This window comes from Amblyomma mixtum, chromosome 5 (assembly GCF_055824585.1).
Source record: "Amblyomma mixtum isolate Tamu chromosome 5, ASM5582458v1, whole genome shotgun sequence".
In the NCBI taxonomy this organism is placed as follows: Eukaryota; Metazoa; Arthropoda; class Arachnida; order Ixodida; family Ixodidae; genus Amblyomma; species Amblyomma mixtum.
This window is the reverse complement of record NC_143016.1, coordinates 80180169-80198514: the sequence shown is the minus strand read 5'-3', so window position 1 is coordinate 80198514 and position 18346 is coordinate 80180169. Positions and strand designations below refer to the sequence as shown.

Here is an 18346-nt window from a genome sequence, read left to right as displayed (position 1 = left end):
TGGAGTGTGAGGGGAAGCGGGATAGACGGCCCTGCTGCTTGACGGGATGACGGCGCTTTTTTGAGAGCTACAAGCAGGCGCCCGTTTCGGTGCAGGGAGAAGCGGGAAGGAGTGTGAGGCTCTTTCACACGTCGCACGAAGAGCGTTTCTTGCATTATGGGCACCCGAAACACACTAGGCGCCTCAACTCTCAGTGGGCCGTTTGTTTATTTTCTGTTATTTTTTTACGACGCAGAAATAGAAATGCCACCAACGTCGGACGGACACGTTTTAGCTCCTCGTTCGCCGGGCTCTCGGCAGCGATGAACGACCCCACGATGCGGGTGCGAACTGGAGCGCTGCACAGGCATGGACGAGGTGTACGCGAGTTGTGTTCCGGTGCCGTCAAGCGCGTGAGATGTAGGTGCGGTTTTTAGCGTGCGCTTCTGGCGATTGTTTTGACGCGGCAGCGTTGTTCTAATTGAATGCTGCGAGGTTCCTCGTTTGCACTGTACGGTGCCGCACTTTTTGCTTGTGGCGTTGAAGAAAAAAAGAAACAATGCCGAGTACTTTTTGATCTGCCGTCAGCTGAATGTTGAAAGGAATGGCGGTCAGGTGGGGATTCTTACGGCTGTATAATGGAACTTCCACCACCGCGAAGCAGCATATCAGCACGAGCGAAACACGCAGTGGCTCGCTGTACATTGCGGGGTTTGTTAAACAGATAGGATGGATTAGATTGGAAGAAACCGGGGGCAAAAGAATTACAGCTTCTTACCGTGAGGGCATGACAAGCGATCAGCGTTAGCTGGTTTGGGAAATAATTTGCATGGTGGTGGCGCCACGCATGAGTGCCACCGCCGCTGAACACTCTCAAAAAGTCGCAGTAGCGTACACTCTAAACACGTATACGCCTCTGAGAGAGTTAAAAGGAAGCAAGCTGTCTTCTAGTGCACTCTCTTTTATGAAAGAGTGCGCTAGAGGACAACTTATTTTCTTTTTACTCTCTTCTGCTCAGAGTGTGTGAATGATGCGGCAGATACGTGGCTAAGGGGAACTACAGTCTGCATCATGGCTTGGGTTAGGGTGTGTGGTAAGAGTTTGGTTGCCAAACCTAGCTTTAGCTGGAGGCTGGAATCCGGGATAAGGTGGCCTTGTGGAGGCCGTGCCCGAGCTGGTAGCTTTGTAAATATATATACCAGAGATGCTTCAGGGAAGATAGCCACCAATTTTTGAAAATAGGCTTTTTGATGTATGTAGGTGGGTTCTGAGGCTCAATAATACTATAGTTGGCGGACATAAAAAAAACAGGTGAAAAAGATTTGCTAGTTAGCCGCTTTAATTATTTCTGATAATAAACTTTTTAACTATTTGCAGCTAGACACCTCGTTGCAGTTAGAGATCTGTAGCTGGTCGCTTTTTAGAACTTTTTAGAACTTTTAGTTTAGAACTTAGAAAGCGTAATTACCATTGACACTGTGACTCGACACCGCTAACGCTAGTATTATTCTGCCGCAGAAGCTATCTTCATAACTCAAAGAGCCTGTTTTAAACATTAGTTTCGGGTTTTCCGCAAAACACCTAGTGTAGTTGCCAGTTTTTTTACTGCGGAGTCGATATTGCGGACGGGACAACGACGACAACCACAATGCGACACCATGGGAACAAGGAAAGTACAGCTAGAGCTGTAAAATTTTGTACTCAAATGTCTTCTGTATATAAGTGTTCAAGATCACACTGTACGTAGCAAAAAAAAAAAAAAGATTTTCTCGTCACTTAAAATGAGAAAATCGCTACACAAATTGCAAAGATCAAACGTTAAACCGACCTTCCACTCACCGCTATGCAGTGAAGCCTGTCTCGGTGGAGATCAAGGGTCCCCGAGGCCCACTGTCCGCCGAGCTTCCGGCGCAAGTTATCTGCCAGGTAAACGGTTCCCGGCCGGAGGCGCTCATACGCTGGTTCTTGGGGCCGTACCAGCTGAACGACACCGAGACGCACGTCATCTCACCCAACACGACGCTGGGTGTGCTCAACTTCATGCCGGGAGACCGGGACCACGGAGCGCGACTCCGCTGCCTCGCCTCCAATTCGGCGGCCTCCGGTGCGCAGGCCACTGCGCCACCTCTGGAGGACTCCTGGATTCTCGACGTGCACTGTGAGCACATTTTCAATTCTAATGGATTCCATAGAATACGCCAAATTTTCCCCTCATTTTACGGATTAGTCCAGTGTACTTATCTTTACAGATGCTTCGTGGATGTACATATATCGTTAGGCTGTGGATTCCTTAAAAAAAAAGAACAACAAGGAACGAGGCTAGTTGGTTTTTCGTCTTTGAAACAGTTAGCACTATGTTATACGGGACAGTGAAGGAAGCAAACACTGCTGACATGCACACAACGTGGGGCTCCGTCTTGTGTATGTAAACCGAGTTTCTTATGGTCCCGGTCCTGTTCCCACTTAGCACTAATTGTTTCAAAGGCTAATTTAATTTTTGGTCGGCAATCAAAGTTTTGAATTAAAGCAGAATGGACGAAAAGTTGGTGATTCAAATTCTGGAACTATGTACTGGCATGAACCATGTAAACATAGAATAAGGAGAAGAAAGGTGAATTGTTGGATGTCAGTCATTCCCTCAGTTGACGTTCAGCGATCGAACTGCCTGCTCCTTCTTCTGGGTCTCCATCGTCTTTGCTGGTACAGCGTCTTACTTTTGAATGCTCATACTGAAGTTTCCAGCATGGCTGAATCTTTTGTTTAACTGCCTCATTTGCCTAACCCGTAAGCCTGTCCACCAGCGGCAGCAATGATTGAACATTGCGGGCCCTACATAGAAGTGCAAAAGTGCAATCGGGAAAACAAGGAAGTGTCAGTCTTGCATGTTTTCGTGCAGTATGGAAATTTCAGTGTTATGTCGGGCCTGCCTAGGTCCCTAGCTACCTGCAAAACGGAAAACAATAAATGAAAAATATCTTATGCGTTGGCTGGCACACATCGAGCAAACAGCGCATTTGAAAATATCGAGTGTTTCTCATTAAATAAGCGCCCGCAAAAAAAAAAAAGAAAGACACAAACGTTGTCAAAACGAGAAATAAAAGAGAAACAAAAGAGAGATTCCCAAATCTGGACAGCCCTGATCTTTAGATTTGTAGAGCGCCTTTGATCGGTAGCAGTTCTGAACAGAATTTCAGCGGCGTTAGCGTCTGTTGGAATTTAACTCGTCATCACTTTATGCGTCCGCTTACATTTTGGAGATCCCTTTTCCAAACTTGCCAAGCGAGAGGCAGCTGCGCCTCATCCCTTTTCTACAATATGTGCTGCCTGCTTGCAAGCCATGCCTTAGCAGAACTATAAACAAAAAAACAAGCAAGTAGGCATGTGGAGTGGAACAGTCTCACAGTTGCGCTCTCAGACAATCTTTCTCTGCGATTTTGATCTGCCCCTCCGACGGCATCTATGAGCACTAAACTTTGTAAACCGGCACGTCCCCAAAACGGCACTAAAGCTCACTCCACAAGTTGGGTGCAGTTACCTAAGCAGCGAAAGTAATCGACCCAATATTGCAAATGGATTGTTTCACTCTCGGCCATTGTTAAACCGGCCATTGCCAATACGTTTCCAGTATTGGGCTGCTTAATTATATGCTTGGGCATCCTGAAGGCTTGCACAGCATTAGGGTAATACGAATATCGAAGATAAGCATTTCCTTCGCGGTCAAACCATCTTGTGCTTCGTTCGCAGGAAGATGTGGCGTACTGGCTGAAGCGAGAAAGAGAAATATCGTAGTAACCAACCTACATTCCACGCAATTTAAGCACTGTTCTGCGTTGCGGTTCTGCGTTCTGCGTTGGCAAGAAACGCTGCACGCATCTACAGCGCAGTGGAACGCATGCAATGTGCATTTGGGCGGAAGGCGAATAGAAGGCTCGTCATTAAATTTTCAAACTCGAGCGTGGCCACCGGCTCTGTTTGTTCGTCGAGTAAACAGGCTCGGATGCCGAGTCTGAGTTTGAATTCTTGCCGCTGAATAACTTATGGGAGCAGCAGTACCGTAAGCTTTCGCGAAATGCGCTTCGACAAGCGACTCGTCAAACCGTCGCTTGCCGAATGGCGCGAGAGCAGCACTCCGAAAAAGCTACTTGTGAAGGATTTTCCCGACTGCTCGCCATTTGAAACTCGCCCTAAGCTGAACCATGCATCGCAATGCCTTTAAAGTGTTTTGCTATATTGTCCCGGTGTTGGTAGTCCGCCTGAGCGGTTTTCAGAAAAGACACGAGCATACACGCTTGAGACCTTGTCCAGTTGGAATCGTGGATCAGACCCGCGGCGGTCAACATCTCACGTATGCAATTCTGGTAAACTTGTCGTTTCGAAGCTTAGGACGAAAACTCGGCGATTCTACACCGCTAAGCATGAGCCTTCCCTTCGGGGCATAATATCTGTGTCTTAACTGACCCTTGTTCGTGATGCTAGTTCCTGCAGTACACTGCATAGGAAATATCTACTCTCCAATACTGCAAGGGACACTCCAAGGACGACGAAATAATTAAACAGGCTAACTCTCAGCGATGCACCGCTAACTGACACACGTGGAGTTTGTCTCTACCCTCGCGTCAGGGTGTTTTCTTATAGTAGAAAACTAATTAAAACTGTGTTAGCAGTTGATAAACTGCAAGAGCGGGTACACTTCGCAACAGCAAAATATGCGTTATGATCCGGGCTTGCCCACGGAAAAGATTTGCTTGTTTATTGCGTGACACAGTGTAATAAATACCGAAAACGCAGTCCCAGAGGACAGCTCGGTAATATGTAATCTTCGGAGCCATCTCTTGATACACTTTTTTCCTATACGAGCTGTAAATGCATTCCCTAAAATATTTTTCGCCTGTTAGGCACATCAAGTAGTGACCCCATGCGGGGGCTCAGCTGCTATGGCATTGGTCTCCTGATCCCAAGATCGCGGGATCGAATCCCGACCACGGCGGCCTGTTTTTGACGCGGACAAGGTGCAAAAGATGCCCGTGTGCTGTGCGGTGTCAGCGTACCTCAACTAAACTCAGGTGTTCGAAATAAATCTGGAGCTCTCCACTACGGCGTTGGAGCTCTCCACTACGGCGTTGGAGCTCTCCACTACGGCGTTCCTCATAGCCTGTGTGCATTTGCGGGACGTTAAGCCCCACGTACCGTACAGCATGTTATACAACTCCAGGCTACTACTACCCGGTCTACGTCAGGATACTGGTGAATTTGCAGCTGCTTGCGAACAGTATTAAAACATGAGCTGAAAGGTATAAAAAATTTTGCTTTGGTGCTATCCCGATCTAGGCTCATTTTCTAGTTATTCTCTTCACAATTTTTCATGCTTCTTTTATTGAATTTATACAATTTTATTCCTCTGATTACTAATGAAAACTAATTAACATATGGCTCAACCGCTTCACGCGCCCAAATATTACGTCTTTAACTGCGCAGTGACCTTTGAGCGCTATGAGCATATAATCACTGAGTGGCACGCTACTCACGATGTGTTTCCCGTGCCTTGCTTGAGCGCAGACAAGCCAGTGGTCCAGCTGCGCCTGGGTAGCGGACTGAGCCCGTCCAACATTCACGAGGGCATCGACATCTACTTCGAGTGCAGCGTACGCTCCAACCCGCCGGTGAGCGAAGTATCGTGGACCTTCGACGGCCGGGACTTGCACACGGACGGAGCCAGGGGCATCATCGTCAGCAACCAGTCGCTGGCGCTGAGATCGGTGAACCGCACAAACAGCGGCTTCTACGCCTGCCACGCCGCCAACTCGGAGGGCGAAGCTGATAGCAACCGCCTGGGTCTCAAGGTCCTCCGTGAGTTCTGCTATTTTTCCTTTGTCCTGCTCGCCACACTGACGCGCGTTTGATTGTCGTGGCCCCGGTTTTGAGAGCTCAACAACGTGTGAGCCCTGAAGTAGTAATCATCTGGCGAGAACAGGGGAGTCTGAGCACTGGGCTAAGATACAAAACAAACTGCGCCCCATAGGTTTTCGGTAGCTTCATGTAATAATCGCCAGTCATACGGAACTAATATTAATTCGGCAGTTAGGCCTGTAATCACTCATGTAATGAATTTATTTCATTCACCTATGCTAGATTAGAGCTGTTTATTTTTTTTTTCAATACCATATTGATTTCGCAACCCCAGAGGATAACGACTTAATCGTCTGACGTATGCGACATGCGAGAGCACCCCTTTGGTAAAGAAACTTGCGCGCAATTAATTTTTCTCTGTGTCGAAGAGAGCAGACAATATTTTGCAGTTAAGCGTCGAACATGCATCTCATTTGTTCTTGTGAAGCGTGCACTGTCACAAACACACGCATATTGCAACAAAGCCTGCTTGTCTTAAAGGAAAAGAACTAAGCATGAATTTTCCCTATTTAGAAAAGCAAACTATTTGTGTTTGCAGCATAGCGCCGCTAATCTGGTTTCATGTTACCTACATCTACGCACAATAGAACGCTTAATGAGCGAGCGGCCTTTCAGCGCTTATATATCTTCCGAGAACCTCAGGTGGCAAGAATTTCCGACGCCCTTCTCTATGGTGTCTCTCATAGCTGTAGTCGCTTTGGGACGTTGAACCACGATAAACTATAAACCATTTCTACCTTGACACAGCTGGATTGCACGTAACGTCGAGGGCGCCATAATGGCAATGCGGGGGTAACTTCCACTGTGCAGTCGAGAGCAAGCGTCCATACTCTGATTAGATTAGTGCAGAACAGCGCAAGCTACACAGGGACAAGAAAGTAGACGAGACACACACAGCGCTGTGTGTGTCTCGTCTACTTTCTTGTCCCTGTGTAGCTTGCGCAGTTCTGCCTTGTGATGAACCAACTAGCCCGCAATCTGTTAGATTAGTGCGCAGGCTCTAACCGTGGTTCAAGCCCACCACCATTGTGACCGCTAAGATGTCAGCACACGTCATTAATTTGGCGCAGCGCTTTATAGAGCTTTGTTTGCTTCATATGTCCCCACTCTCAGCCCTCCTTAATTACTCGCTGTGCTGTGAATTGGCATGCAGATTCACCGGTGTGTCACTCGGCCCATCGGCAGCACTCGCACTCGGTGTCCAAGCACGAGACGGTCGAGGTGCAGTGTGACGTTGAGGCCGACCCGAACAACGTGACCTTTTCGTGGACCTTCCACCAGGCGCACCGAAGCGCACCGCTCACGCCCAATGCGAGCTTCTCCACGCCCCCGGGCGCCCCGCTGCGCTCGGTGCTGCGCTACACGCCGCGATCGGACGCCGACTACGGGACGCTCTACTGCCGGGCGCGCAACGCCGTCGGCGACAGCCTGGAGCCGTGTATATTCCAGATACACCCCGTCGGTGAGAGCCCCTTTCTCGTACTCACCAGCCGGCTGCACGCGTTTACGCCTGAGGGCCTATTCACTGAGCTTACTTTTTTACCCTGACGTCAGCGGGCTTCAGCTCAGTTCAGGAAGAGTTTGATCATTCATTGCACGATTACAACAAGCGTCATTAACCTTACATATGAGTCTTACTTAAGTGGAACAAAAAAAGTTCACAGGGACAACTGATTACATTTTGTTGGCAACGCGACAGCATTTAAAGGTGTTTATTCCTCTACCAGACGTGACGTCACCTCCAGCCAAGTGACGTCACTACCCTCAAGCCAATGGGAAAACTCCGGTCTTGTGACGTCACTTCCCTCAAGTCAATCAGCGAACTTAGCTTCCGCTGACAAACTTTTTGTTTCCGAATTAGGCTTGTAATGCTATCGCATTGAAATGACTAATTCCAATTCAAAATGTGCACCTGTAAAAATAAACCTGAACGCGTGGCTGGATGGAAGCTTCAGGCCGCTGAACAATTGTCGACATGAGCAATTGTAATCGCCAGGGTCTCCCAGCCAGATCCGGGCCTTTTTTTTCCAAGAAACTGGTTCACGGGCTGTGACGTTCGTCTTTCATTTTCTTCTTTTCTGTGGTACATAATTGTATGTGAAACAGTCAATGCCAGCTAGCGAAGAACAAGACTTCTTTGAGAAAATCCGCGGAATCAACCACAGGCTCTATTTTGCTCCACTGACGATTATTTGAAATGTCTTAAGCACTAGCATCACTATGTGTGGTGATTGTGCAAAAGCGTGGATTGTACTCGCCGTCTTCTAAGACCTACTTCAGTGTCAAGCTATCTTGTGCCTTATGTCACCGGTGTATATCAAAATGATTGCCTTGCATTTTACTGCTTCGAAATGAAAGGTCGCTAAGAGAAATGCGTCAAACTGGGGCTTCAAGAAGCGCAAGAAGCGCATGCGACTGCAAGGGCAATAGGGCTACAGTTCAAAATATATCGGTAGTCTGTATTATCCTAGTAGCATACATCCAGTGGACCGGACTGGAATATTTGAGGCTTGCACAAACTTGCGCAGGCTCGCAAAACATGGTAGAGAAACAAATATCTGTGCCTCAGCTCAGAAGCCGGAGCTCTGAACATTGTGAGCCCGACATTCTAAGCCCCAGCCTCGACAAGATTAAAAAGCCAACAGCGGCTCCTCAGCCTTTTAAAACTCGAAGTACATCGCATGAGGGCGAGGGAATAAAAAAGTTAAAGTATAAAAGGAGAACAGGGAATTCTAGATAACGAAAATGCGAAGAAAAGATGCAAAGGTCAAATATAAAAGATAAAGAAAAAGCTCTTGCGACAGGATCGAAAACACTTTCTGATCACGCTGCCAACGACCCACTCGCTGTCCTGGCCCTGACCCCGCTTACAAAAAGGTGGTGAGGAGAACGACGGGTACTGGTGCGTTTACCCTCGCTCGACTTGTTCGAAGAGCCCGAGGATTCGAACACGCAACCCTTGGCGGCAGCGCGGCCCGCTGGCGCTTTACGACCCGTCCCAATGTTGCCTGCGCTCCCAGGTTCCCGGGTGACCCGGCCCCGCCGCCGCCGCCACGTTGCGCGCGAGTTGCCGGCCTTTCTTTACGATCGACCGATCGAACAGTGCTAAAGTGTTTCACCCAGCAAGAGATCAGACTCCTGGGTCTGGAAAAAAATAAAGAAGGTAAATAATTAGAAAGAAAGTCGAAGGGCTGTAGGAAGGAGAGGGAAAGGGGGGGGGGGGGGGGCTGTGCTTTCTGCGGCCTCTTGAGCTGAGAATGAGACGCGGTTTTCGGAGCCAAAGGCCGAGAGAAGAGTGTAAAAGGATGAGGAGGCCCTCGAAATAGCGGTCGTGACGTCGAGATGCATGGTTATTTGATGGCCTTGGTGTATCGGGTTGAAAAATAAAGTAAGGAGGAAGGAGGAGGCACGAGTGGTCGCAAGCAAGATGAAAAAACAGCGGGGTTCATTTTACAACCGGCCTACGTTGTTGTTGCGTAAGCTTCCTTATCCCTCCCCCCCCCTTCCCCTTCCCCCCTCTCTCGATCTCTCTTGCTTCGCTGCGAAATCAAGGAAGGCTGGGAAAATTCGATTATGTAGTCAGAGACAAATCGGGGTAGTGTATTTTTTTTTTTAATGCGATGTCTTCGTTAGAGTCCGTCGAGCGATGATGGGTTTTTGAACATGTCGGAGCGCGATGAGCGTTACAACTCGGTTAAGTCTTTTGGTTTTAATACGACGCTCAATGAAGTGTGCCTTACTAACCTAACGACGAAACTGATATTTGTATAGAGAATTCTTTCCTTGCTGGCGCAGCATTAAGAGACGCTTTTATCGCTGCGGCGAACACTGGACTTGAGTTTTGTGAAGGAAAGGCTTATATCAGAGGACGTAAACCCGTCTGGAAAGGAATGCGTGTATGGCCATAACGGACCACGGCCGCTCTTGACGCCCACTCATAAATCCTGAGATTGTACAGCATACGACACCAGGACCACGCCTGACTGTCTAAAGCTCGCGCGTTATTTATTCTTAAGAATAGAAAATGGCCGTTGGTGTAGAGCCTCTTTTATGGCTCCGGCGGACGAATCAAGGTCACGAGCCACTGGCGTATACAGCTGCTCTAGAGAAACTGACATTTAGGAAGTTGGGAAGTCGTAAAGACCACTTCGCTTCCTGTGCTGTTCCGCGTCGGGAGAACGCAGGGTAGCCCATTTCGCGCACGCATTAAGATAACGATAAGTGACGTAAAATACTCATGAAAAGTACTTGAAAGCGTACATTTTCAGACACAATAAATGAGCCGCGGATAGTTTTGCTATGTATAGGATGCACTTTTGAAGCACACGCTAAAAAAAAAAAGTGAAATGAATCTGGAAACGGTGGATGCAACAGAGATGATTTCAACAAATCCCCAATGGGGATGACAATTTCGGTGAAGCTCTGTGAGAGAAAGCGGGTATTCTACGTCAAAGTGGGAAACATCGATAACCAGCAAGTCTGTAGACGTTTTAGTCAACAACCATTTATTATTGCTATCATCGCAGATATAAACATGGGTTTCAGTGTGCTGGAGTATTCTCGAAAGAAGCAGTAGTGGCTGCTAGTAATAACACTTAGTCTTAAGTCCATGATTTTTTCTTCGTTTTCCTTTTTTTAGTCACTACGCCCAGTACTTGTACATAGCTTTAAATCTGCGCTAAACTGATTAATTTTTATTGAATACTAAGATAATCACGTAACTTGTCTTTATAGGAGTTATTTCGGGGCTCAAGTGAATACCAGAAAACCACCAAAAGGCGGCCTACCGATAGAGAGGCTTTTTACGTATTTCTATCACAGTTTGAAGGAAGAGAATGGTTCTTACAACAACACTTTAAGCCATATTAAACACTGTCATTTTACAGCACAGATTAATAATATGCTCGTCCAGAAAGTACATATTCGTTTTTTTTTTAAAGACAAAAGAAAAAGAATATATACAGCCGGCCAAGCAAAGTGAGAAACGGTACCGAAATGATGACGAGAGTCAGGTGCCTACATGAGAATAGGAAATATTTTGGCTTTGACGACGGCGAATCATGTAGCATGGTGTTAATTGAATACTAATGGGAGCAGGTTATGTGTCCTTCGGTTAAATCAGCCTAGGTGCTACTGCTCATGATGATGTTGAACCAGGAAAAAGAACGTGAACTTTCAGAAGGGAGCACTTGATACTATCTTCGTGGCAGTAAACAGCATTACAAAAACACTGGGCTCTGAATTTGCAAATAGAGACAGCATCCCAATGTTAAGAGCTACGCAGAGCGTCTGCGAGTTTGACATCGGAAATGGTAGCCACTTCGCGCGGATTTTTGTATTTGCACTGGCATAGCCTTGGTGCCGGCCACGGTGTAAGAATACATTTAGGTGTTGACACTGCGCTCGGCGGCGCGACCAGGACTTGTTCGCCGCTCCCTGCGCTTCTCTCGAACGCTGACAGATGGCGCTACGCACCCGGGGCCCCTAGTCGCCGAGCTTCGGCAGCCGTAATGCAGATGCCACGGGATCTTTCGGTGCCGCTGCGTGTACGCGTGCTTTGTGAAGTGCGGCAAGACAACGAAGGATTGAAACTGCTGTCGACACCAAATAATTTTGGGCTACTTCGTGTTTTTCTTGCTGAGACTGCATGAATGGGCGGAACAGCAGCGAGGACGCAGCCCTGTGCTGCTTCCGAGCTCGTTATCGAAATGCGTTCATAGCAAATTTTTTTTTCGTTCATCCGCACGACTGCTGTGAGCATAGTTAACTACACTGCCTCTTAAATATAAAAGGTCGGACTCAACGCGCCCACATTTGGCCTGAAGAGCCTACGCGTACATTCAAACATTGCTTGAGCAGTGTATTGCGCCAATGCTGCGAGATGACCGCCGTGTTGAGAACGTGGTTAACTTCGGCCACCTGGAGTTCTTTAATTTGCACAGAAACCTCAAGGACGTTTCCGCATTTCGCCTGCATCAGAAATACTTACTCCGCAGCCACGAATAGAACCCGCGCTCTTGTGCTGTATTGCAGAACGCCACTGCCGCTATACACGCGAACGCCGGGACCAAAACAAAAATCCAAGTGTGCATTTGCGGCTTTTTAATAGCAAGTGCAGTCCACAATTAGGTACGCGAAACGCAAATAGTTACTGGAAATGCCACTGGCGTTGTTTCTGCCAATCTTATCCCTCAGGTCGGCACCGACGATGCTGAGTGGTTGTCTCTAGGACTAGGCCCGAGAACGTAGGTGTAATGCCGGCTGCGGTGGCCGCGAAACAACGCAAAAGGTGCCCGTGTGCTGTGTGATGTGAAGAATCCCATGTGGTCTAAGTTTGGAGCCCTCCATTGCGGCATCTATTAATGCCCATATGCCCCTTCGGGACATTAACAGCACAATTTGCTTTTTTTTTTGCTCAAATGCGGCCTGAATAGCCATTCTGTTGAACAAACAAATTTATTACTACAAGTAGCCTCTCTGAGAGATGTGATTTCCTGTAGTCACTAGGTTACGCACAAAACACAGTGAATCACAACCTACTGGGCTACTTTCGTGTAATCAAGAGCCAAGACCGTGACTGCAATTGTGATGATCACTGCATTCGTTTATTTGGACGATACACTGAGCGAATCATCCTCTATCATCTAGGATGAGCACAGCTTGGCCTGTTTCTTTTTTTCTTGACACTGCTTTGTCATGACTGCATTGGTGTGCTTACAATGCTGCCTCATACGCATGCTGACGTAATAGTGGAGGAGCTGTGCGAGTACTTCTTCCTTGTGATCAGCACATGGGAATGTCATCGTGTATGTATCTATCACTGCGTCTATGGTGTCCCAGTACACCGTGTGGCAGTCTGCATAGTCAACAAAAAACCGCTCCGTATGCTTTAGAAGGTCAAATATGTTGACGTTAGGGTGGGTAAGACCCCCTCTGGTCTTCACATTTGTTAGAGCTGCTTCAGCAAAAGAATTATTTTTTACGCTGAAGGCTGACAAGCAAGCAGCGCAGCTGGTAACTCTTCGCATCTTTCTGCACAAAAAACCGGTGACATAATAAAGTATGCAGTCTGTAATTTGCCCTCCGTCTGATTTGTGTTTCCGAACGATATCTTCACATTCCCAGTCTTCTACTGAAACTAGATCGTCTAGCTTTTCTTTAATTTGATTGATGAATCCAGGGCATGATGCCACTTTGTCGTCTGTTCTAATGAGGGCCCTGAAATATGACGCATCCAGCAATGGTTCCTCACCCTCGACGACTTTGCAATTGTCATACTTCGGAGGTTTAAGGATACTGTAGATCGACAGCGTCTGGTAAAGCTGCATAAAGGTGGGCATCGAAGGGTGATCATTCTGGCTTCCTGCCAACCGTATTTTGCCAAAGAACCGCTCGATAGGATCTTGGTTCATTTTGTTGGTTAGGACATATTTGAAGTTGTGGCAATCAAGCAGCACCTCACAAAGATCCAAAGTGGACTTCAATGTGACTCGAAGTCCCTCGCAAGTGCTCTTTGTCAAGAACATGTCTTTTATAATGTTGCCACTTTCCAGTTCTCTTTCCCAGCTGTCCAGCCAGTCAATTCCATGCTTGAGAATTGCGAGGTCTCGGCTGTTCCTTGTGATCCCTTCTGCTGGAAATCGCCTGTTCAGTGCATCAAACAAATTGTTTAAAAACAACGTGAATTCTTGAGTTTTCTCGCTGCCTATGAGTTTGCGGATACCTTGTTCCCGATAAAAGTGAATACCCGCCGCCATGGAGCGGCAAAAGACTTGGGTGGCTAACTTCACACGCATCTTCTCACAGTTACTCGGGTATATGTGAGAGTGCGTTATTTTCGGGCAGACTTTTAGGCCCCCCGTGTTGGCAACGTCTTCCTTGTAGACTTCAGCATAGTACTCCCACTTCCCTTCGTTTTTCAAGTATCGCTGCTGCTTAAGTCTATTTCTCACACACTTAAACAAGTGTGGAGTGTCAGAAAACGCAAAAACTTTTCTTTCAGGGTCAACTGGGTGCGTGAACGAGTTGCAGCTCTCCTTGAGGCTTCCATTAACACCTAGAATGTTCCACATGCTCCTGTTTGTTGACGCGCCATCACAGACAAACCCATGAATCTTTGCACCGGCTTCTTCGAGCATCACAATAGCTTGGAGAAGCAACTGAGCGAGAATGGAGCCTTTGGTTGCATTTTTTGCTGCGAACACCCCTATAGGTTGAGCGTAGCTATCGCCAAAAGGACAGAACATGAAAACGAGGGCGTGATCAGCGAGCTCATCAGCGTTTCCAGCGTCTGTTGCCAGCCCTACATATGTCATCGTGCGAGAATTGACACGTTTACTTTTTCTAACCTGCATTTAATCGAACATGATAATCCCATGTCGCTTGAAGTCGTCCATTTTTTCTATTTTCCTTTTCAGAGCAGAAAAGAACTTGCTGTCAAATCCCGACTTAAATCCCACCATAGAGACATACCGGCGTATTGTTCGGACTGACGGCAATGCGAGCACTTCGTTTTCCATCAGGAACCTGTAGGCTGCTGGTGACCTGATATGAAGGAGCAAGCAAAGCAGGATCCAGCTGTCCGAGTATCGTCGTCCCTTCTTAGAACCAGTCTTGCCAGCAGCCACACATTCCTTTAACACAAGCTGCTGTGCCTCAGTAAGGTTCGCATCACGAGAAATGCGGCCAAGTGTTTCATCACTTCATTGTTTAAGCTTGGCTTTGCATTTGCTCAGTTCCGCCTCAAGCTTTTTTTTTTCCTTTTAGAAGTCGCACTTTGGACCTGTAGCAGGAAATTCTTGCCTTCCGCAAAAGGTCAATGCGGGCTTTTTTGGAAGGGCTGCTTAAAAGACGAATGTGCTTCATTTCTCCTCTCTTCTTCATACGGGAGTAATGTATCCGGAGTGTGTCTTTCAATCTTTCGCAACGGTCGCAACTTGCTTGTTCAGAAAATAACATGCAGTTTCTGTGCCGCCACACGCCACATGCGTCGATATATGCACACTCGGGTTGGATGTTGTGGTACATCTCGCCACCGGGGCCACCAGCGCATACGTGCAGGTTGTGAAACTTGTGAATCACACTCTCCAAGTCGCTTAGGCCGCATGGAACAACATCGCCGCTTATGGCGTTGACAGTTATAGGGTGACCATAAATGAAGGCACGCAGTGACAGCATTCCGCTGGATGAAACTGTAGCATCTAATGACTTCCTCAGGAAAGGTGCCTGGTCGCGTTTCTTCGCCAAAGCCACTTCCGTGAAGACTACAGCCTCCACACCAAAGCTATCAACAACTTGTGTTGCCCACGAGGTTCCTGGAAGTTGAATGCTGGATACATAACTCGAGAGACATGAAAATGTGAGCGGTTCCTTTTCATCTTGGCCGCTGACAGACACTCCCTCGTGACTTTCCTCGACTAATCCGAGGCTGCTGCATGCTGCCAATGGTGCTTCAGTCTGGACGTGACACAATCCATCTGGACCACCCTGATGCGGACTCGTGCGGTTGTCCTGACGAAAAATGAGAGAAATTATATCAGTGGAAATGGATTTAAGGTATTGTTATAAAACATATGCTACTATCAAAAGCAGCCAAACCCAAAAAGCTACAGGCAAAAGTTTCGCGGACTGCTTCAAAAGCTAAGGGCTTAATCATGCTGTATGTTAACAACAGCTAAATTATTTAATGTCCTGGGCTGGGCAGTTACTATTAACCTGTATTGCAAGCAACTGTATCTCGTTATCCAGGGGCACCTATAGGTATCTATGGCATGCCGGGAGGACCGATACGGTTAGCAGAAAGTTATGTACAGGGAGCACTAAGCACCTAGAATATTAAGTACCCGGAGCAGTGCAGAAGAGAACAAACCTTAATGTCATGAACGCCAAGGAAGACGGAGGTGGCACTTGAGGAGGTGCCTCCAAGTTCCATGGTGGGAGAAGGGCACGTTCCTTGATCACTCCACTCACATGTCTGCAGTTTCTTCTGAGGGCTCGATGATGGATCGGTGCCTTTTTGTTTTTCACAGACCGTCCCAACGGGCAGTGCGACAGCGGCGGGAGCGGGCCGCTTGCTTGACTGATCGCCACACGTGGCCGTAGACTGCCGTTTTCTAGGAGGCTTTCTTGACCTTGTCGGTTTTGTCAGATATTTCGGACACCCGGGAAAAATACTGGGCACAGCATTCGCCGACAGCACCGGGATCTTCTTCGGTACATTTAAAAGTACCTTGCCATTGAACTCGGCATAGTACGATTTTGATATCATATGCTCGGGAAAGTGCTTCGCGCAGACGTGGTCGCTCGGTTGCAATATCCTATCTGCTCTGGGAATTGCCCGACGCCAAAGTTCTAAGCGAGCAGGCTCCGACGGAGCTTTAAAAAGTGAAACTTGATCCGGACAACTCCGGTAGCCCGAACTGCAGTTGGGTACGAAGCACTTCTTACCCATAATTGCGTCTAGCAGACTTCTGGACCCGGCTGAAGTTGACATGTGTGTCACAGCAACAAACAACAGATCACAGACACAATGCACATAGGCCGCGACGACCGTCCATGGCGTCGGCCCGCGCCACCACGTGCGTTTCCACAACTGTCAATCCGGCTTGTGCCAAACCGCGACACAAAAAGCTAGTTCTAGCAAAATTTGCTCGTCCACGATGGAAGCTGACGACGTGGAAGCTGAGATCGTGGTGTTCACAGCTTGTGATGCACTCTCTCAGCCCAAAACATCGACCAACGCAGCCTAAAAGGGCACCTAAAGCAGGGCACGCCGGAGAAGGGAATATACGGCTCTGGGCACGCCGCTTGCCGCACCGAAAGCGAAGGGCCTCTGCTCCGCAGCGCCCCCGCGCCGCTGCGGTCGGCGCATGTACTAGAGGGCGAACACAATCTGTGCGCGCTCTCCGCCGCGGCGGGCGGCCAGTGTCAACACCTAAATACATTCTTACACCGTGGTGCCGGCCCAGACACTAGGCTCCGTTTTTCCACCAGGTCCGCCGGTTACGCCGTACAACTGCAGCGTGGAGGAAGTGACGTCAGAGGGCGTGCACGTGGTGTGCCAGCGCAGCGGGGCAGGGCAGCAGCAGACCTTCCTGCTGGAGCTGCAGGACGGCCAGAGCACGCCCATCGTCACAAACTTCACCTCGGGCCAGCCCAGTTTCCGCGTGCACTCGCTGAGGCCGGCCACACGCTACCAGATGGCGCTGTACGGCATCAACGCCAACGGCCGCAGCGAGCCCGTCCATTTGACCGTGTTTACGCTGCCCCTTGGACGGGGGCTGGTCAGCAAAGGTGCGCGGTCTCTTTTGACGAAATCACTGCTGCACGCTTAGTTTTACACCTGAAAATAACTCGCGAGTTAACTTGCGGTTCGGAGGAGCCACATGGTGGAGATAACTTGGCACCGACGCTTAATGAAGGACAGAACAGCTGCCTGCAAAACGCGTCCAGATAATGAACACTGGGGGGTTCATATCCTTCACACGCCAACATTGGGGGCTCATATCCTTCACGCGCCTTGTTAGTAAATGCCAGAAATGACATCACTGCGCAAGCGAAGGAAGGACCTGAGGCGCAGGCAGTATTAAAGCTACTTCGCCTGTATTTTGCAGACAATACAGTAGGGGTAGCAACGAAATATGGCTCCATAACTAAGTCGGAGCACGGAAAACTTAAAATAAAGCGCTGGCATGCATTTATTCTCAGCCGCTGGAGTAAACAATGTAAGGCATAATATGTGTGTTTTTATTTACATATCTATTTATTTATAGAATCTTCTCCTGTATTTTTCTCTGTAATAATAATTGTCAGAAAACAATGCTCGGTGGCTGATTTGGCTGACTATCGTGTTAGTATCCCTAACATTCCTTGTTCTTCCCACGCTGTGTTACCCTCCTCTTCCTCCAACCCTCCTCTCCCTCTCCTATCGCGCAACAGACACAGAGTGGTCCCTAGGGTCGACCACGCTGTGGGCAGCCGCGCTGAGTGCCGTGGCCGCCTTCCTCATCGTCTTCATCGCGCTCACACTGGGCAAGTTCAGGCGGAAGATCCTTTTCAACCGAGGTGAGATGCAAAGCTGGGAAATCCGAGAGTAATACCGCCGCGCTTCCTTTCGGTACGCTCGCACTTGAGCGTTCGGCGTCAAAATCGATTGAAAGCCGCCGCCGCTCAAATCCGGCGACGCTTACTGATTGAGGCGGCCGTGCCATCGGTGCGACGGTGCAGTGGTGCTGTTCCTTTGGGAAACAAGTTAGCGCTGCTTAGGAAAGCGTTAACGAGGGAGGCGCACAAGACAAAGCGTTACTGGTAGCCGATTCGGTCATTGAGCTACAAACAGGTTATATTGGCATGCACTGTGCTTATCAGCCGCAGTAAATCTTTCTTCCGAGAATGCATCGCCAACTAGCCCCACAAAAAGTTTTACTTGAGTTGGACAATATTATGAGAGACAAGGAGGCAA

At 48.3% G+C, this 18346-nt stretch overlaps 1 protein-coding gene across 2 annotated transcripts in view; it reads left to right on the top strand.

Moving 5' to 3' along the window:
* Positions 1 to 18346, top strand: part of LOC149342786 (synaptogenesis protein syg-2-like) — a 318879-nt gene that overhangs the window by 282913 nt on the left and 17620 nt on the right. For both annotated transcript variants that reach the window (XM_089545245.1, XM_089545244.1), the window contains exons 5-9: positions 1829 to 2137; positions 5536 to 5826; positions 7040 to 7348; positions 16879 to 17178; positions 17824 to 17949. In XM_089545245.1, the coding sequence (XP_089401371.1) occupies positions 1829 to 2137; positions 5536 to 5826; positions 7040 to 7348; positions 16879 to 17178; positions 17824 to 17949 (1335 nt within the window). The remainder of the gene's footprint in view (positions 1 to 1828; positions 2138 to 5535; positions 5827 to 7039; positions 7349 to 16878; positions 17179 to 17823; positions 17950 to 18346) is intronic.